The sequence below is a fragment of the Sarcophilus harrisii genome, chromosome 4 (assembly GCF_902635505.1).
Source record: "Sarcophilus harrisii chromosome 4, mSarHar1.11, whole genome shotgun sequence".
Lineage (NCBI taxonomy): Eukaryota > Metazoa > Chordata > Mammalia > Dasyuromorphia > Dasyuridae > Sarcophilus > Sarcophilus harrisii.
This window is the reverse complement of record NC_045429.1, coordinates 74301613-74323610: the sequence shown is the minus strand read 5'-3', so window position 1 is coordinate 74323610 and position 21998 is coordinate 74301613. Positions and strand designations below refer to the sequence as shown.

The 21998-nt window shown below is 36.4% G+C and overlaps 1 protein-coding gene across 1 annotated transcript; it reads left to right on the top strand.

The window, feature by feature from the left end:
• Window positions 1–3041: 3041 nt before the first annotated feature.
• On the top strand, window positions 3042–21923 carry IVNS1ABP (influenza virus NS1A binding protein). The gene is made up of 15 exons (XM_031937037.1): window positions 3042–3162; window positions 9436–9674; window positions 10895–11023; window positions 11427–11596; window positions 11722–11797; window positions 12229–12402; window positions 13014–13139; window positions 14615–14722; window positions 16556–16685; window positions 17127–17351; window positions 17911–18032; window positions 18179–18305; window positions 18544–18675; window positions 18802–18975; window positions 19972–21923. The coding sequence occupies exons 3-15, from the start codon at window positions 10913–10915 to the stop codon at window positions 20223–20225; spliced, it is 1929 nt and encodes a 642-aa protein (XP_031792897.1). The 5' UTR covers window positions 3042–3162; window positions 9436–9674; window positions 10895–10912; the 3' UTR covers window positions 20226–21923.
• The last annotated feature ends 75 nt before the right edge of the window (window positions 21924–21998 follow it).

The window sequence follows — 21998 nt, the reverse complement described above, 5'->3', positions numbered from 1 at the left end:
GTGCAGCATGATAAATGTGAAAATATGTTTAGAAGAATTGTACATGTTTAACCTATATTGGATTATGGAAAGGGGGGAGGTGGGGAGGGAGAAAAATTTGGAACACAAAGTTTTGCAAGGGTGAACGTTGAAAACTACCTTTGCATGTATTTTGAAAAATAAAAAGCTTTTATTAAAAAAATAATAATTGAGACCAGGGACACTGTTCCTCTGTGACTGTCCAAAAGTTCTCCTTTTCACCCTAGAACTGCATATGGACAATACAGTTGCCAGTCAGTGCCGGTTGTACCCAGTACCAGAAATGATCCCTGTTTTTGATCTATTATCTGACCCCCTTGTCTCTGGGTGAGATCTCTTGCTGTAGCTGTCCCCCACCTTAGCCCCCACCTCACATGTACTCTAAAAAACCTTTTCTTCAGTATCAAAGAAGTCTACTACTGACTTCCTAAATTCTATTAAAACTAGAAAAATGACTCATTTTTGATCTTTTGTTGGTTGTGCTACTCCATAATTTCATTTGAGGTATTATTTTAAATTTGTTTGGAGGGAAATGTTGAGAGTTGAGCTGAGTTCCTGCTTCTAATCTGCAATCTTGGCTCCCCAGCTTGGACATTCAGTATTGTTGAATTTCTCAGAGAGCAAAGCTCTCTGGAGGAAGTTATTTCTCTTGCTTTTTTCTCTGTTCTCACTATTTCTAATAAACTTATTCTTTACCTAGTATCTTATTAGCCTAGGATGACATTTATTATACTAGATTGCTAGAAATGATGATATATTAAATAGCCACCTCTTTCCAAAAGTATGAGGTCCATCACATTCTTTCAAAAAGAAGTTTCATGTTATATTATTAACTTATCTAAAAGTCAACACTGCTCTCATCCATAGTTTCAGTTGCAAGTTATAAATGGAAGTTTTTATTTTCCCTTTTAAACAAATACTGTTTTACATAATAAGCAACTGACTGTGACTCTTTTTTGGTATTTCCTTGGCAAAAATACTGGAATGGTTTGCCATTTCCTTCTCCATTTCACTTTACAGATGAGGAAACTGAGGCAAGCAGGGTTAAGTGACTTGCAGAGACTCACACATCTAGAAGCATCTTAGGCTAAATTTGAACTCAGTAAGATGAGACTTTCTTACTAGAGGCCTGCCCAGATCAGTCTCTATCTGATTTATTAAATCACTCACACAAAATAAGATTTCCTTATGAATTTTAAAATGAGAACCTCTGAAATTTCCACTGTAAAGAAAACTAGAAAAATATTTTCTTCCTCCAATAAATGTAAACTCTATTATGTCCAATAAACTGCCAATCTGGAAAGTATATGAATTTCATTGACTAATCAGTATATAAACAAGAACAAGTCCAGTCTCTGCTCAAGCACCTTCCCCAGGGGGATTAACCAAGCCTTTCATAGGTCACTCACCAGACTCCAATTTGGATTTAACTTTTGCTTCACTAAAACTTCCTCCCCCTTCAATCAAGCAAGTTATCCCCCTCACAATTTCCTAAGTCATTTCCCCTTCAGAATGGGGAAGGGGGGAACCAGGTGTTATGAAGTCAAGAAGGTGTCTCAAGCACGGTAAGAGGATTTCAGCTTTTCCAGGGACATCATACATAGCGCATCACCCGCCTGCCGCTCCTCTCCAACATATAAAGGGCAGAGCCAGGAAAGGGTTGCTCCTGTGTCTGTGTGGAGAGCAGAAGGCAGCTCTACCCAGAAAAAGTAGGAGCCCGTGAGGAGCACAGATAGGAAGGAAACAGGGTCCAAGGGCCTGGGTTCTGTTCCAGACCCACAAAACTAGCATTTTGAAGGCGGAGTCACTTCTTCCCTCTGCGGTTGGATGGGACCGGATTTGGTCGTTTCCAGCTCCATCACTAAATTATTGAAGTCCGACCTCGAAATGATGATTTATTATGCACAAATGCTCGATTTGCATACGTTTGGGATGCTCTTTTTATATGTTTTATGTGTCTGGGGTCTTGTAAAAATGATTGGAAAAGAAGTTTAGGAAGCTCTGAATGAGATGAGACTTGCACTGAAGTCGGCTCTCTTGCCCCTCTCTACTCCGAGCCGGTGGGGCATTAGTAAAATAGAACAAAACGAACCACAAAGACTGGGCGCACACCCTGCAGCCCACGAGTGTCCAGCGAGCGCTCATGCTCCTTCTCTCAGGTCACCACCTCGCTCCCTACCTCCCAGCAGACCCACAAGTAACCATAATAATGGCGAGCTGTGGAAGTTAGAGCGGTCGGGCCCGGGCGGGGCGCTGGGAGGAGACGGCGAGTCTGAAGCCCTAATTTTGGGGAGGGGGAGGGGAGGGAGGAGGGGGAGGGGGGCGAAAACTTATCTCCAAATCTGACCCGGGAGGCCAGGTAAGGAGGCCCGCGCGGCTCCCTCCCGGCTCCTAGGGGCGGGAAAGAACCAGCCCGGGGTAAAGAGTGGGCGGGGAAAGAGCCCACAGGTGGAGACGGGTCTAGATATTAAAAGAATAAATTAGAAAAAAAAAGCTCCCGGCGGGGAAGGGGAAGGGGAGGAGGAGGAGGAGGAGGAATGGCAACAGAAGGCGGCGGCACGACCCACTCTGCCCAGGATCTCGCCCGCGCATCACCTTGCACTGACCTAGTGCGGCTGCAGAAGGGAGGGGAGGGGGAGGGGCGGGGAGGGGGAGAGGCAGGGCTCCGGCTCCGGCGGGAGTTGGAAGGAGGGAAGCGGAGTGATTGTGTGTCGGGCTCTGATTCGCTGAGGGATTCACGCAAGAAGGAAGGGGGGGGCAGCGCCAGAAGCGCAGGCGCACGCGGTGACGTGTGGAAGGGGGTGCGGCCAACGCCGGGCGGGAGGCGGCAGTGTCTTCTGGCGCGTGAGGAGGTCGGACGTGTCTTCTGTGCGGGCTTGCGGGCATCAGCGGCGGCGGCGGCTCTCTCTCCTCTTCCTTCTCTTCTTCGTCCTCCTCCCCAGGGCGGGCGGGCGAGCGAGCGACCCTGCCCGTGCGGAGCCCCTTCCCCTCTGTCTCTCCCTTTGGCTGAGCCAGCCCTCCCTCTCCGATCGCTGCCTCCGCCGCCTCGAGGCGCTTTCCGTTGGGACCGCTCCCCACCCGCTTCCTCCTGATCCCCCCGAAACTCCAGCGATGAATTTTTTCGTCGTTTCTCAGAGGAACCAGGTAACGTCCGCGGGCGTTACCTGCTGGGGGTGGAGAGCGGGGAGAAGGGCGCCTGTGCGGCCGGCCGGAGAGGGGTGCGGAGCCCGGCCTGGCTGCCTGGCGGGTGCAGGCGCAGGGCCGGGAATCGGGGACCCCGGCGCCGGCCATGAGCAGTCCGGGAGAGGCTCAGCCCCGCGCGCTCCTGGCGGGGTCGTCCCGATGCCCGCAAACGAGGAGGGGGCGGCACGCGTGCGTCGTCTGTCTTCCCCGAAAGGGGGGAGGTTTATCGGTGTAGCGCTGCAAGGACACGAGGCAGGAACCGGAGGTACGGGATGGTGAGCTCCCCCTCCCCGACCTCGGAAGTGCACCTGACGGCCTCTCGGAGCTGTCACCGGCGGTCGCGGGGAACGAGGCGCGGGAACCTCCCTCCCTGCTCCCGCGGGCTGGAGCGTGAGCCCCTGCGTCTCTTTTACCCGCAGCGGGGCCGGGGCGCGATGAGGACGCGCCCGAGTCAGCGGGGCCCGAGAGAGCCGTCCGCCCCGGGTCGGGTTCTCCAGGCGCGGAGGCGCCGGCCCCGGGGCTTCTTTGTTCCCTCCACGTTGCCTGCTTCTCTTGCCAAGCGGAGGGGAAGAGGGGGCGGGAAGAGGCAGCCATGGGCTGCCCTGACGTGTCGGGGCTGATTGATTGGGAAGCCGTCCAATGGCCAGCTGGGGGTGTGCCGCCGGCGGGGTGCCGAGCCTCCCCGCGTGGGGCGCTGGGGCTGCGGAACCGAGGGGGCGGGAGCCGGACCTCGTCCTGCATCTGGAGGGTTCGGTTCGGGCGCCCCCTCCCCCCACCCCGTGCCACCAGCCCTGAGGGTCTTAGAAACCCTGGAACACTTAATAAAATGGTCACGTTTCTTACACGTGGTAGAGGGATGCTAATTCCCTAACGGCATAATTTTAAGTCCTTCTTGATGTGTTTCATATATACTTGTATAAAAGTAATGCATGAAAGTGACCATGAAATGACAATTAGATGACAATTAAAGACATCATAAGCTCCTGGAAGAACAGCCTTTTGTTTACCCGGATTTCTTTGAATTGTTCACTGTTTTATAATTTGTGGTCCATGGCTAAATAATAGGGAAAAACAACCAGAACACCTTGACATCACTTGTGCATTTTTCGCAGTGTGGTGTGGCTCATCTTAACTAATGATACACTAGGGGGAATGCAGAAATTCTCTTATCTGTAGAACAAACACAGTAAAGACCCTGATCTAAAGCCATATTTTGTTGAACTAGTTAGTCCTTTTTCTAGAGGTCCTGGGAATGAAGAAATTATATTAATAATTTGATTACTATCTTATTTGAGCCGTGTCTTGGTTGCCTGTAGATGGAAATGTTAATAATTTTGGGTATCATGAAAATAATGCTTTTGAGTAATTTGTGTTCCTTAGAAGATCAATTTCAGATGGTAATAATTTGGTCACTACAGGTAAACTGGATGAGTCAGTGACAGGGGAACAAGCCTCCAGCTGGGCTGTTCTGTTTTGTGACATCTTTTAATAGCCTTGTGGTAATAATTGTATTAGTTTATAGGTTCATTTTGCCATCTTTGTCAATATATAGAGTACAGCTTAGTTTTTTTTTTTTTTTTTTTAAGGTTATTGCTTTTAAGTTTTCTTTTGGAAATCAATTTCTTGCTCCTATTAGAGAATTGATGAATTTGTTCATTGTTAAGAATTGAAGTTGTGGTTTCATAGTTGTTGGATGGCTTTAGGTTACCGGAGAAAGAAAGTCAAAATAATGGCCTTTGACTTTGAACGATATAGGTATAAATTGTTACCTGAAACAGAGGTGAAAAAGACAGCTTTGACTTTCTGTGGCATATAAAAAATCAAGTACCTCTCAGTTTTGTCTCTAGGTGACTTACCTTTATGTGGCAGTTAATTTCCTTTAAGGATATTCTTATGTAATATTGGTAATATGCCTTTTTTTTTTTTTTTAAATCAGAGAAAGTCTCTAGTTTTAATTCCAACTCTTTTGAGAGTTCTGCAAGGGGAAAAGGAAGGTTGTGGGAAAAGCTGATACCAGCTACTGATTTTCTGCTGGGGGAGATGAGCTGCCATTCTTACCAAGTTTTCAATGTTTTAAACAATTTAAAAGCCTTGTTCCTTGCTGAACCAAATCCTTAACAAGTAAGAATTCTAATCTTCACTTTATCCTTAAGAGAAGGAGTATTTCCTAATAATTAAGTCTCCACTGAAAAACAGTGATTACTTGCTCTGACCACACCACCCAAGGGAATACTAAGTAAATAAGACTAAAACAGTTTGTTTTGACTACCATTTTCAGATCTTTGTTTCCCTCTTACTTTATGTTCCTTTGTCTCTTTTCTGTTTTTTTTGCCCCCTCTCTCCATCTTTGTCCATAATTATTCTCTCTCTTTTTTTTTTTTAAACTTTAAAGTAAAGTAGATGGCATACTCAAAGAAAAGTATACTGTATGTAGAGTCTTTGAACTGATATGCATATTAGTGATCTTCCCTAAAAAAATCTTATTCTGGTTTTCTTTTTTCTATTCACTGATTCACAATTAATGACCTATATTTAAAATTTATCCGGTCTTTCCATTGAGCTTTATTAGTTTAGTTGTATTCATTTCCATTTCAATTAAAGTTGGGTATTATCAAATATATGTTTTGGGTTCTCAAAGAAAGGGATGAGTATAAGGTCTATTTTCAATCCTTCAAGTTGGGAGAAGAGTGAATAACTGTTATCAATGGTTTATGAAAAGGGTAAATTGATCCACCCTTGAATTGGAGAATTTGAATTTCTGTTCATAACCTAGAATATGATAAGAATTCATTATGTACAGGGTACAGGAATGGATTCTAAACCTGTGGCTTAGAGTTATGTCTTTATTACAAAAAATTGTAGACATACACTGCGATTTTGTGGGCTGTTGAGAAATCAAGCTTTTGTCTATTAATACATAATAAAAAGAACTTAGAAAATGACTGTTAGTTTAGTTACAATTTATCTAAGGTAATATCTAAGGTCTAGAATTTTTTTTTTAATTAAATCAAAGAGGGAGCCACACATCACAAAATTTACAAAAAGGCTGAAATTTGTTATCTTAATTGCCATGATAAAAATGTAAATTAAACAAGGACAAAGTATCTCTCTAATTTACTTCTGGAGGATGAAAATGAGATAAATGTATAAAAAGCTTTTTTACAAACCTTAACTAATTATGCCGTAGTTAAAACTCAGTTACTCTTATATTATACATGGGATCACATTGTAAAATCATTGTTACTTTAAAGGAATGCTTTACTCATAACATGGCTACCTCTTGGTATACGTTTTTGCTGAGTGTGATAGCTCTGAAGAATAGCAAGTTCACTCTGCAGGCACATTCTGGTAGCAAAAATCTTGTAATCAGAAGACAATGGTTGCATATCAATGACTTCAAAGTATTGAGTCATATTTCTGGATATGTTAACCTTTAAATAATAAGTTTTCACATTGAAAAAATATGTGCCATGTGTATTTACTATAAAAAATACTTTACAGAACCACATTAAAAATAGGGGGTTCCTTCATACTTTTCATTACTGTAAATGCCTATAAAAGCTTTGATCATAGTCTAAAAATTTAGACAATGTGCTCTTAACTTGAACCCAGCTTTGACTTGTATTATATAAAGGGAACTAGTTTGCAATCTAGAATAGCTGATTTCCCCATTTCATTATGAAATTTCCCTATATGTTGTGAGGTTTCTGAGTAAGTCTTTTAAGATGTGCATATGTCAGTATTAATCAAAAAGCTTGTCTTCCTACAAATTGTAGTAAAAAAAAAAATAATCAAAGACTAATTAAGATTTTCTAGGGATTATCTGGTTTATTCTTTTGTTTGACTATTTTTTTTCCCAAATAAAATTTTCTTTTCAGTGGTCATGGGATGATCTGATAGTGACAAATGTTTCCTTGACTTGTAAGCTCAATTTCATATGCAAGAAAAGTTGCTAGGGCAGTGAATTTCAATTAGGGGCTTCCTTCCCCAATAAATGGTTGAGACATGTCACTAAAATGAATGTTTACATATTTTGAAAATTTTATACAATGTGCATACAGTGCTCTTGTGGAAAAACAAAAAAAAACTAAATTTGTTAAACCAAGAATGAATGAAAGATAAATGTCTATTACTTGACACAGCTAAAGTGAATTTAACGGTCAAATTTTTTTATAGTTATTGGTCTTAATCGCTGTAAGTTTTATGGATGGCAATTGATAATAAAAACTAGTATCATTTGTTTTTTATATGTTACGCTTAAGATTATCTTATGGTTTATTTCATTAAACTGGAATAATGGCAGACAGAGCTCTGGGCACTTGTAATCAGTTACAAGAAAACTACTGAAGTAGTTTGTAGTACTACTAGTTCACGTGACATGTAATATACTCTTTATGGAGAAATGGTAACTATAATATGTGATATCTTGCATTTGTGTAGAAAGACATTTTAATTTTGAGAAAATTATAAGAAATAACTATCATTATATTGTTAAAGAAGCAAACTATTACCTATTCATATACTCAGACATGCATGTAGATCAGCCTCTGAATCAATACCTAGATTCAAATATTTTTCTCTAACTACCAACTAAAGAAATTCAGTGATAACTTGTAGAAAGCCTTATTGATTAGAAAGTCTTGCTGACCTGAAATCTGCTTTTCTATAACTTGTAGGTATTGTTCCTAGTTTTCTCCTGTGGAGCCAAGCATGATAAATGTGTTTGTTGTCACAGTGACGCTTTGATGTTTTCCTTTACTCTTTTCTAAGTTCCTTCATTTGGCATAGCCTAGCCACACAGTTTTCGATGTGCTTCATATCATCAATCAACAACAATCATGTGTTGATTTCTCTTCTAAACGACAAGATGAGAATTTAATCTATTTGAATAATGCTTCATATACAATCCTTTAACTATTTTCATGTTGTCTGCTTGTGGTACATTAAAAGGCTTTAGAATTTCATATCTTTCTGCACATCCCAGAGGCATCTGCATTCTCCATTAAATGTTGTTCTTCCTCAGAATTCAGTCACCTTCAAAAAAAAAAATCTAGAAAATGAGGGGGCTGCAGACCGCCACTTTAATACACTCAAGTTGTGAATTGATCAGTCTATTCTGGAAATCACTTTAGAATTATACTCAATAAATGACTAAAATATCCATATCCTTTAACTCCAAGATCCCACTGTAAGACATAGGCTGTCTAAAGACAAAAAGAGAAGTCCCATATATACCAGTAAGTCATAGCAGCATTTTTTGAAGTAGCAAAGAAGAGAAACAAAATACATAGTTACTAATTGGGATAAGTTGGGGCATGTATTTAGGATATTTAACAAAATAACAGGATGATAAAAGGTAGATAACATCACATTTTAAAACTGTTTGAATTTGATACCATTAGCATAACATGGGGTTAAATGATTAGCCCAAGGTCACTGCTTGCATTTATTGAAAGTAAATCTTCTGGCTTTGAGGTCTGCTCTGTATATCACATGTTGACTGGAGAATAGCTAAACAAATTGTGGCATAAAAAACATAGTGCAATATTATATGCCATAAGAAGCGATGATTATGAAAAATTCAGAGAATCCCTGGAAGATTTATATGAACAGTAAAGAAAGCAACTCCAGAAAAACCGTATAAAAAATGACTGCAACAATGTAAATGTTAAATCTACATATGACCAAGAGTGACTCCAGAGAAGAGAAAATGCCCCCTACCTTTAAAAAATTGTAGAAAGGACTGTGGGTATAGACGTAAGCTATTGGAGTAAGTTGGTTAAAAAAAAAAATTAGTTTTGGAAATTAAAAAAAAAAAATTGGCATTGTAAAAAGAAATGACTGGCTATATAAGGGAATGATATAATCAGAAATGAAAAAAAAATTGAGTATGCTCATAAATATATTTTCCCTAATTCTTACTAGGAAAAAATATTGAAGTGAGCATATTAACTATATTTAGATTTCTTTTGTTTGTAGAATTTCCCCAAACTCAAGGATTATTGGATCTTGAAAAGAATTGTCATTTATGGAGCAAATAATTAATAGAATCATGTGGGGGAATTAGGAAGGAAATTCAAGTCAGTTAATTTTTGAGTTTGAGACATTTTTATATGTAATCTTGCACTTGAAGCTAAATCAATTGTTTGTTTTTTTAAAGGTTGCTTATATTTTGAGATTGTAAACTCTTGGCAGAACTTTAATTTGTCTTAAAAAAACCCCTCTCTTTTACAGATTATAATGCATGATTATCACAGAAGAAATTCATGTCTATAGCTTTTAAGGACTTGATTACATCATTTTCAAGCCTGATAGTTTTGGAATCACCATTGCAGCTTTAAACACATCTGCCTTTATTCAGCCCCCTGTCTTCATAGAAGAAGATACAAAATCGTGTGCTGCATTTTCACACTCCAGTTCCCTTGGATTATTAACAAATCTTCTGGCATAAATTCTCACAAATATATTAGTAGGTGAGTAAAAGCTTAATACCTGACAAGACTTTAAATGCAGAACACTGATGTTTTGCTAAAATCTCTGCTAGGTAAGAATTTCTTTTAGAATTTTTGTTAAGCATTACAAACCTTTTTATCAAAGTCAAAAGTAAAAAGCTGTGGTACTCTTTCATATATATATGTTCATTTCACTCCCAAATTGTTGAATATTTCTCACTGACAACATTAGGAATATGAATTCTTTGATATCATTTAAGTTATACCAAATGTGTCAGTATTTTAAACTTCAGTGACTGAAAAATAAAAATCTATTTTGATGTTTACTTCAATGATCTATTTTTTTCCTATTTTTGTAAGTAGAATTTTAGCATTAATTTTTTTAATGCATGCAGGTAAATGAAAAAATAAATATACCTTTGGTAAATAAATGGATTTTTACTTTATAAAGTAAAGATTTTAGATTATATAGAATGTGAAAGTTTAATTTGGCTTCTAAAGGCTATAGTTCTAGAGATTTATTAAATTGTTTAAAAAAATTTTAACTAGGCTATATGTGTGAATAGAGTTATTCATTGATTTTTTTTTTTTCCTCCATTTGTATTGTCTCAAGATTTTGAGCTAAAAGGGATTTCTGTGTCTAGGTCATAGCTCTTCATTTGACAATGAGTCCCAGATTGAGGAGCAAATGATTTTGTCAAGGTTATAAGGTTAAAAGTGGCAGGGCTTCTGGGTATATGACCAGATGATTTTCTGTGACATCTCAATTTAAAATGAGTCTGTATCCTACCCATGGAATTAACCAGAGAGGAGGAAAGAAAGGAAAATGAATTAGAGGATATTTCTAGTTTTAGATTAGGAAGTTCTTTTTCATTGTAGGTTGAGATAAATCAGTACAAGAGTTCAGAGTTTACTTCTTAAAGAAGGGATAATTAACAGGGATGGAAACCTGAAAGTGGTCCTCATCTCTAGTCATTCTGCTTGCTAGCCTTTAAGATTAAGGTTTAGGGATAGATTGGTCTTCATTGCTTTGGGACATTTTATTGACCATCCTTTGCTGCATTGTTGTTTGGAATATATTTTTATATTCCATGTAATGTACATGGTAATTTAAGGATATCCTACTTGAATAAAATAGGATTTATAAAAAGGTCTTAGTCTTTTGTGTAACAAAATTGTTAATTTTTTTAAATGGTTATTTTCTAGGAAGAAAAAAATAACAGATGTTTTCTTTTTCTCAGCCAAACCTACATTTAAAAATGATTCCCAATGGATATTTAATGTTTGAAGATGAAAATTTTATTGAGTCTTCAGTTGCCAAATTAAATGCTTTGCGAAAAAGTGGCCAATTCTGTGATGTTCGACTTCAGGTACATAAAATTTGATTATTGGAGTGATGTGGAGGTATAAGCAAGAGTAGGCTAAGCTAGTCTGGTATATACACTAAATGGCATTAATATAGGGAACTTTTAGGAGCTGGGGACGATTGAGTTGCTTAAATAGGAGATCAGAGACTATCAGAAATCAGGTTCCTGTATCTGGCTTGGGCAATATATGGAGGTAGTTCTTTTAAAAAAAATAAATAAATAAAGAAGACATATATTTTTTATTGCCAGGTCACAAAAATTTCCAGACTTAATATATTTTCCATAAAAGGCATTTATAAAGTATACTTTGAGAACAGATAACTTGGGGGAAATTGAGAGAACTGAATATTACATAATGATTTGTTGATTTATTAAATTTCTGATTGTAATTCTTTAAAATCTTAAGGTCTGTGGGCATGAGATGTTGGCACACAGAGCTGTGTTGGCTTGCTGCAGTCCCTACTTATTTGAAATCTTCAATAGTGATAGTGATCCTCATGGAGTTTCTCATGTTAAATTTGACGATCTCAATCCAGAAGCCGTTGAAGTTTTGTTGAATTATGCCTACACTGCTCAGTAAGTACTTTATCACATGAAAGTGAGCTTCCATATCAGAATTTTAAAATTCCTAATTTAAAACATGTGTTTTAGAAACCTTAATATGGATATACCATAATGGACCTTTGAATTTTTTTTAATAGATTGAAAGCTGATAAGGAGTTAGTAAAAGATGTTTATTCCGCAGCTAAGAAGCTAAAGATGGACAGAGTAAAGCAGGTACAGTCTTATTTATATAAGGAGAATTCAGTGTTGCTCTGATCTTAGTTATGTGCATAACTTTGAAAATTTATTATCATGGCTCAAATGAAAATTTTCACAAGTAAAGGAAGTATGCATGTAGATCCTTGACAGAGATAATTGCTTAATAGAAATGAAAATAAATTTGGGGCTTTCTTTGTTGTTTGGGATCTGTGGTTAAACCAAAAAACTTTTAATAGGCTAGGTTCCAGATCCTACTGTTCCCATCTCAGAGGCCTTTCTAACTCATGGTAAAATCCTTTAAACATCAACATTATATCCTGCCTTTTCTGCTCTCTGGAGCTTTTATTGGTTTTTTTTCAAGATTTACTATTGAAAAGTAGAGGTTACAAATTCACAGAGAAGTTGTGAAATATTCCTATATTTGCATATCTTTATTTTTTTCAAAGGTTTGTGGTGACTATTTACTATCCAGGATGGATGTTTCAAGCTGTATCTCTTACCGGAATTTTGCAAGTTGCATGGGAGACTCACGTTTGTTGAATAAAGTTGATATTTATATCCAGGAACACCTATTACAAATTTCAGAAGAAGAGGAATTTCTTAAGCTTCCACGGCTAAAAGTAAGAAGAAAAATAAAAACTATCCTGCCTGCTTCATTTTTTAAAGTTTTGTACCCTTCAGGTCATTTCCAGATAAGGTCTTTCTTAGAAACAAAGATTAAGCAAAATAAAATAGTTTTAAAAAACTGTTATAAATAGTTCTTACCTGTCTCAGTGAAAGGAGTGTAATACATTTTCTCAGCCTGGCTTGTGGTCAAGATTATTAGTGACTAGTTTCACTTTAGTTCAGTATCTAGTTCTTTCCCCTTTTTGTTTTGTTTTTAGAAGCGTATTATTCTCTACCACTTATACACCTATATACTAGAAAAATGGTATAAAAGGTGTATTTCAAAGAAGGTTGTAAAAATCATTCAAGTGAAATGGTTTTATCTTAATATCTGGCTAAGTATCTTTTTTCCTGTTTTTCTCAAATTTTATCTGTTTTTCTTTAAAAAGGAGTGCAGTTTTTAATTAAATGTAGAAAAAAGTTTTAGGTAGAATAAACATGAAAAATTGGTATTTACATAATTTTGCAATAGAAACTCATGCAATAAGTAGAACCTAGAGTTTTTACTGACAAACTGGGCACTAAAACATATTTTAATGATTATTTTCTCTTTTTGGAACTCTAGTTGGAGGTCATGCTTGAAGACAATGTCTGCCTACCTAGCAATGGCAAATTATATACAAAGGTAATCAACTGGGTACAGCGTAGCATCTGGGAGAACGGAGACAGTCTGGAAGAGCTGATGGAAGAGGTTAGTTTTTAAGTAAATGGGATTAAACAATTCTTTAAAGTTAAGTTGCTTTGACATGAAGGATTCCCTTTCATTTTTATTTTATAACCATGACCCTAAAGAATTTAAATTTTGCTGTAGGTACCCCTAAGCTGAGAAACAGGGGGGGTGTCCAGGTGAGCTGAATGAACTGTTCAGTCTGGTCTTCCGCTTTCTTTTATTTTTTTTCTTTGCTCATTATGTGCTGATAACTTTCTTTAAAGTAGCATGTAATTTGCTTTAGAAACGGGGAGGTGGTACTGAAATTTCTGTAGATTCTTAATGTTTCTTTCACAGGTTTTTGCTTTAAATGTGAAAAGTAGGTAAAAGCTTCTAATGGTTGTTCCTCCCCATTGATTTATCTCCCTATAGGTTTATTAACAAAACTAGGATACCCAAGACTGAAGAAACAAGAAGAAACCTCAAGTGTATTGACACGTACAGAAGCAGCAGTCCTGCCCCAGTTCTCCTAAGAAAAATCCGCTGTGGGCAGAGAGCGATGATGATTTAATGGTGTTTACTCCTTTACAGGATTCTTTTCTTTAAAGCTTTATGTCTTTCATTGGTGTTATTCATGCATACCTCTAAACTTCTCTTGGGCCACTTTTTCTTAAGATCCCCAACAATCCCCTAAACAAACACACATATGCACCAAAGCCTAAAATATTAATGAAGAAGACTTGGAAAAATTTTTTCCTTAAGGACACTGCACTTAATTGCTCAATTGTAGCATTTCCACCGAAGCTAGATAATATGATAAAGACATAAGCCTAAGAGACTTTTGAAAAAAAAAAAAAAAAAACACCTTGTGTCATTTATGTTCTCAGTTGATCTTCTGCCTTGCCACTTGTTATTTGGCTGCTTTAGTAATGTATTATTGCATGCTCACATTTTTTTCTGTTTTGGGGCTTGGGAATTGAATTTTTTTAAAGTTCACTTTTGTTGGCATTTTTCATCCTGCCCAAAGAGGAAAATATTGTTGTACATGGGATAAGAGCTTATTTTCAGGGAGTAAAAACCCTAATATGTGATTGTGTATCTGTATATTACTTAAGATCCTGTATATTGTGCTTTTATACTTTCTCTCTTAATGTTACATCAAAAATGCTAATAATTATTAGGAGTCATGAAAAATGAAAATTTCTTTCAAGCAGAACAAGCCAAGGATTCTTAAGCCAGTATTGGAAGATTTTTATTTAAAAAAAAAAAAAAGGTTTTTTTTCTTTTTTTTCCTTTTTTTCCTTTTTCTTTTTTTCTTTTTTTTTCTTTTTTCTTTTTTCTTTTTTTTTTTACCATCATGACTTGTATTTTTCTTTTAATTTGTGATTTTGCCAGAGTGAGATATCAAGAGGCACACTCACTGGAGGTTCCCTTGTGGAGTCTTTGTATTCTACCTAATAGGAGAGTAGTTATGGTGACAAGAGCCACCACATGGGTATTCTATTGCTGTTTTGCAGGTTCAAACGTTGTACTACTCAGCTGATCACAAGCTGCTTGATGGGAATCTACTAGATGGACAGGCTGAGGTGTTTGGCAGTGATGATGACCACATTCAGTTTGTGCAGGTACACATTGCAGAGTTGGAGGTAACTGCAGGTTAAAATTTGATAGTAAACTTGATAGCACACCTAAAAATTCTTTTTTTTGGTAAAGAAAGTAAAGCAGCAGAATTTTTTATATTATTACAGACAGTTTGCATTTGGCAGAAAGATATTTGTGGACATGGGAGTATGTTTATTTATGTCTTTCCCAGGTGGTAATCAGTAGCCAATCTAGATTTCCATTTGGATTCTTTCCCCTAAATTAAGATTTGCAAATAAGACAAAGGGCTTTTTAAATGATGTAATGAAAGAATAGTGACTGTAAAAATTGGGTTTTTCTATTGGGATGTTAGCATGTTATAAATTAGTGCTAGAGGCTTGAGACTATAAAGAAGTGTTTTGATCCTTGTAGCCAGGTGATTGATTGTGTGGACATTTAAGAAGTTTTGGACATGTTTCTTAGCATATAGTGTTTGGTCTTTTAATGTGTGAGCTTACAATGACAGTTTGGAGATGGATCATATCATAAGTAGCAAATCATAATGACATTATGTAGATATCAGAACCATAAAGAATGATAAAACTTAAATTCTTTTGCATACTAAGAATTCTCTAAATCAATCAATATGGAGAAACTTGGTTATTAATTCCAGTATGCCTCTTGCTTCATATTGTTTACAAGTTATCCCTAGTCTCTTTATTTTTTATTGCCTTTTTTCAGCATACAAACTTTACTCCAAATATTAATCAAGATATTCAACCTAAATGAACAAAATAACATTTGGATGATTTGAGATAATGATAACAAGTATTAAAAATACTCATTTTTGGCTGTGCAGAATAATTTTTATTGAAAAACTCATGAATTTTATCAGGTCAGATGAAATCTTCATTTATAGAAATTTATGTCAGAATGTTAAGTTAACTCTGTACTCTGATCATCAAAAAATAAAGGCTGGCTGAAGTAAAAATTATTACTTTAGAGGTACTTAAACCAGCACTGTGGATTTGTTGCAGTTCAGACTCCATATGTCTGTAAATGGAGTCATGTTCTCATGTAATTATAATTCCTGACATGGCTTCTATAGATTGATCAGGCTTGTGGGAAATCTTGCACAGTGCTCTATAGTATTAACTTGTAGGTTCACAGCTGCTAGAAGATGGGCTTATTATTACTTGCCTCTGTATATAACTGCAGTGATATTTGGGGTCACTGATTTAGAACTAGAAGAAACTTGTATTCCTCATTTAAGAGATGAGAAAAGGTCAAAAGAAATCACTTGCCCAAGGTCACACAGGTAGCAGTATCAGAGCTGGGAGTTGATTATTAAATTCTTTCCATTGAAAATCTGTTAATTCTACCTGGCACTGTGCCTTAAAGGCACTGCACATATTTCTTCCTCATTGAATGGAAACATTAATTAGGTCTTCTAACACATCTGTAAAATAAATTCTGTGAACTCATAATGTGTACCAAATGTATCTTCTATTCCCTTTTGCCTTTGAGATTCTCATGCTTTAAACATAAAGTTGTCAGAATATTTCCTTGTTCAAATTATTAAGTATATTCTTACTTGTAGCTAATTCCTTAATTATTAAATTGGCTATTGTTTTTTGACTTGTCTTAAGATATCGTGGTTCTTTTATGAAGTGAACACTTAACATAGGTGTTCAAGTAAAATTGTCAGTGGTTAGAAAGTGGATTTGTTTAAATTTAGGTGTGCTATAAATGACATACATAGGTCATGGATTTTTAGAATCATGTGTTTTCCTTCGTAATAGCTCAGAGGCACAGAGGTAGGTAGTTCAGTGTGTGGTCTTTGGCTAGGTTTCTGTAGCTCCCTTTTGATTTTGCAGAAAAAGCCACCACGTGAGAATGGCCACAAGCAGATAAGTAGCAGTTCAACTGGATGTGTCTCTTCTCCAAATGCTACGGTACAAAGTCCTAAGCATGAATGGAAAATTGTTGCTTCAGAAAAGACTTCAAGTAAGTGTATAAAAATTGACAAATTGCCCTATTGAGTAGCAAAATTTTCTTACTGATTTGGGAAGAAAAAACTTACCTCCAAATTAATTGTTAATATTTTGTATATTTTAAAACGTCTTAACATACATATTAATTTAATAGTATGTATAAATAATGGATTTCAAAACTGAAATTACAAGTAGATGAGTTTTTTAAAATAGTCAGAATTCCTTCCACTATCCATCCCTCCTAAGAAAGCCATTCCACATTATATATTTTTCCCCTAAAAATGAAAAAAAGAGGAACAAAATTTTTTTTAAAAAAAATCTTAACATCTATGTTCCATACAAGTAGACATCCCCACCTTTCTGCAAAAGAATGAAATAGGGGGTATCGTCTCATCTGTTTGGGGAGATTGTTTGTTGAGGGGTAGTTTTTAATGCCAAGTTCTTGTGCTTGCAGATAATACTTACTTGTGTCTTGCTGTGCTGGATGGTGTATTCTGTGTAATTTTCCTTCATGGACGCAACAGTCCACAGAGTTCACCAACAAGTACTCCACGACTGATTAAAAGTTTAAGTTTTGAGTTGCAACCAGATGGCCCGGTAGAAAAGCCCAGGTCTCCCATGCACTATGCTCGATCTGGTCTAGGAACAGCTGAATTGAATGGCAAACTGATAGCTGCAGGTAAGTTAACCTGAGAAACATTTTACATGTAGAAGCCTAGCGAAGTTTATAATGGATATTAAATTTAAAGAAACAGAAGAAGAAAGAAAAACAGAAAAGGAATATAAAACAAAATAAACAAAATAAAAAAGAACATTGGCATTGATCCAGTAGAACATTAGGGAGGATTCAATATATAGTATAATAATAAATCCTCATGATTTATTCTGAATACTGCCCATTCTTGCCTGTGGAAAGAAGCTATTGGTAAATATTCTTGCCTTTTGTCCAATAGTCATAAGTTGAGACTTTGATTTAAAAAACAGTCCAACTGGTGTGGGAATATAAATGAATTGTTTTCCCTCTTATTCTAGATTTCAATCCAAGAATAAACAGTAGACTTATTTAAGAATTAAATCTACTTCTCAGTTCTATAGCAAACATGTAGTTAAAGCTTCAAAAATAAGTGCACTCTGTTGTGTGTGTATACTCCAAGAAACATTTGAAGGAATTCTGAGCTCATAAATATATTGAATTGCTTATTACTTTGATAGTAAATGTTTTATCATCCTTTCAAAAGGTGGCTACAATAGAGAAGAATGTCTTCGCACAGTTGAATGCTATGATCCACATACAGATCATTGGTCCTTCTTGGCTCCCATGAGAACACCAAGAGCCCGGTTTCAAATGGCAGTGTTAATGGTAATTGAGTTGATCCCACAATATGTAGTAGAAACCATTATTTTTTTAGTCTCTCCTTGTGACTTGGAAATTGATTGAAATTCTATAGTTTTGAGTTAGATGAAATTTTAAACAGATGAGACTGAAATAATTTGTTTGTTTCCTAGGGCCAGCTCTATGTGGTTGGCGGTTCAAACGGCCACTCTGATGACCTGAGTTGTGGAGAGATGTATGATCCAAACATAGATGACTGGATTCAAGTTCCTGAATTGAGAACCAACCGTTGTAATGCAGGTACATAATTTTTTGTCCAGGTAAAGGTTTTTTGTTTTATTTTACTTTATTTTTGCTGAGGCAATTGAGGTTCAGTGACTTGCCCAGGGTTACACAGGAAGTGTTGTGTAAAACTCGATCTGAACTCTGGTCCTTCTGACTTCTGGGCTGGTGCTTGCTCTATCCACTGTGCCATCTCGCTGCTCTGATACTTGAATTTTTAAAATAGCATATAATTGTTTGTTTCCTTGAAATATAGGGGTCTGTGCTTTGAATGGAAAACTATACATCCTTGGTGGCTCTGATCCATATGGTCAGAAAGGACTAAAAAATTGTGATGTGTTTGATCCTGTAACAAAGTCATGGACCAGCTGTGCTCCCCTTAACATTCGTAAGTTGGTGGTATTCATTCATATTTTTTAAGGCAGATTTACTTGAGTTCCTTTGAAATAAATAAGTCCTTAGGGAATTTTAGGTGATAATAAGGTGATAACACTAGTTTAATTTGCCTTTATAGGTAGACACCAATCAGCTGTATGTGAGCTTAGTGGTTATTTATACATAATTGGAGGAGCTGAGTCTTGGAATTGCTTGAATACAGTAGAACGCTACAACCCAGAGAATAACACCTGGACACTGATTGCATCTATGAATGTGGCTAGACGTGGAGCTGGAGTAGCTGTTCATAATGGTGAGTTTTCCTTTCTACCAAGATGTCAGTGATCATAGCTGGAAAAACAATGAAATTAGTGTTGCCATAACCAACTTTAAAGGAAGCAAAAACTCTGATGTCTCTAATTACATGTTGAAAGGGAGGTTCTTTTTGTTTATGAATTGAATGCTGGATCCCATCTATTTCTCAGTGGTTAATATACCTGTGAGTAAATTTGGTAGCTTCCAAAAGTTCCATAGATCCAAATAATTTTTATAATTCAAATTTAGAAACAAAAGAATACTCAACAAATTCTGTATCTTCCACTATTACATACTTAAAAATAACTATAAATTTCAATATGAAGAGAATAGATTTTTAAAGCCATTAATTTGATTTTGTTAAAGGAGAAATTTTCTTATAAAAAGATCTTAATCCTTTCTCAGTTTGAAATAACATTTAGTAGTTTTATAAGGTAGTTGTGATTTTAAAATGGCATATGAACACATGAAGAATAAAATGGGGAAAGGGAACAAAATGATCATTTCAGATGAGGCAGTAATACACCAATACTGTCAAGAGGCACAAAATGAGAAATAATATACTCTCGATATTGAAAAAATTCATATATATACTCCCCTACTTTTACATTACCATTATATATATATGTATATCTTCTTACTCCCCTACTTTTACATTACCATTTTATTTATATATATATTCAAGTTTCTGCATATAATTTAACCTACTTTAGACTAAACAAGCCCTCTTAATGTTTTCTCAGGAATTTTTGGTTCTTTGGAGTCTTGATCTCATTGTCATCCTTTCTAAAATTGAATTGATCACTTTAATAACAGTCAAGAAGAATCACTTCCAAAATAGTTATTCCACAAGTTAAAAATAATAATGCATTTGAATCACTAAAATTCTGACTTCCCTTTGGATTTTTGTTCATTGTGTCTCTGCTATGGGTACTTTTATACAGCAGTTATTTGTATTTGCTCCTATTGATACGTATTGGCATTTTTCTTTTAGGAAAGCTATTTGTTGGAGGAGGCTTTGATGGTTCTCATGCTGTCAGTTGTGTAGAGATGTATGATCCAGCTAGAAATGAATGGAAGATGATGGGAAACATGACTTCACCAAGGAGCAACGCTGGCATTGTCGCTGTAGGGAACACCATTTATGCAGTTGGAGGATTTGATGGCAATGAATTCCTGAATACTGTGGAAGTCTATAACCCTGAGTCAAATGAATGGAGCCCCTATACAAGGCTTTTCCAATTTTAACAATTTTAAGGCCCTTTCCAAACTAACAGGCTTAGTGATGTAATTGTGTTTAGTAGAGGTACAGTTGTGAATAGGGTGGGATTGGGGATGGGGTTGGGTATATAGAAGTTGCTAACAGCAACACAAAGCTTTTGCATATTGCATACTATAATATGTGCTGTACATAATTTTTTGTGTTTATTTGAAAAGAATGCCAACATGAAGGTTTGTTTTGTGTACTTTTAGAATTTTTTTGGTTACTTTTATCTTTTTGAAAGTTGACATTGTAAAAAAAAAAAAATAAACTTAAGAACTGATTGGGCATATCATTTCAAGAGTTTCCCTCTTCTCCACATTTGTTTTGCCAATTTGCACATGAAATGACTTTCTCCTTTGAATGTGTTTTATGGGGCAAGAGGGAATAAGGTGTATTGATTGGGATGTCGGCAAATTTTTTTTCCCCAGGCCCCTTTTCAGTAACAACAATTGTAACAAAAAAAAATCCTTATTTAAATATATTACAATGCTATTTTTTTTTTTTAAAGAAAGCTGACATGCCTAACAAGAATTAATCTTTTATGATTGCCTTTTTATAAAAACTTTTTATATTCTCAGCAAAGTACTTTTATCTGTTGATATGAAAAGTGGCAGATTCAAATTATTGAAGTAGAGGGAGAGTCTTAGAATGGGCCAAGAAGAAAGCTTTCCTTCAAATCCTAGAATGCTAACTTCTAAGCCTTGGCCTCAGCTGCAACTTTTTTTTTGTTTTGTTTTTTTGTATACAACACTTTCATTATTTGAATAGGGTTCTGAAAGTAACATAGCTGATTATAATAGAGTGGAAATAATTCTGGCTTTAAGTATTTTGATTTGGATTGAGGAATGTTTTGTACAAGACTCATTTAAGCTAAGTGAAAGATAGTGAAATGTTTTCTTTTCAAAGTAATCATCTTGAACAGTACAATTCATCTCCAAATGGCAGCCCTTGCTCATGAAATATTTAATACACACTCTTACTAGTTTTTTGGAAACAACCTTAATTAAGCAGAACTATGTTTTTGTTTTATGGGTAAATTTGGGATACTTGGTGTCTAATGTGTAATGCTGCACACCTAACCAAGATGCCAAAATTGGCACTTTCTAATGCTTTACTGCTGATGCAAACACATTAAAGGTACCTTACAGGAAATCCTTGTACCATGGGATTAAAATCAGAACATGATTGTTTGTGTACTTATTTCCTTAGAACTGTTGTATGCTATGAAAAATGAGGAATGCAGAACTTTATAATGTGTAAGGAAACTTTCTCTTCCCCCCTCACTTCCCAGTGGTTAGGACAGACAGCTACGCCATTTCATCTGAGAAGGGAGATAGTCATTCTAGAATTACTGATGCCTATCTATCTCCAGCTACGACATGATAAAAGAAAAGGGAATCTGTTTCAGTGTCCTTAACCTAGAAAAGGGAATTGGATTAGATGAAATAAGGTCCCTTTAAAAGTCCAAATACTTAAATTCATAGCATTTAAAGTGACTTGCCCAAAAATACACAGGTGGTAACCAAACTAGGATTCAAAATTCAGATTACATAAAATTGCCTATGACTGTGGTCCAGTAACCTTGTATTGTCTGACTTCCATATTCTGGTAATGGACCTCAACTACGCTGTCTGTTTTGTATGTTTAACTGTCAGCTACTTCCATTAAATATACAAACTGGGTATTTGGAGTGGAAATGTTTACGTGCTACCCTAACTAGAAATTTAAAATCTCTTCCAATCCCTCATACAACTTCT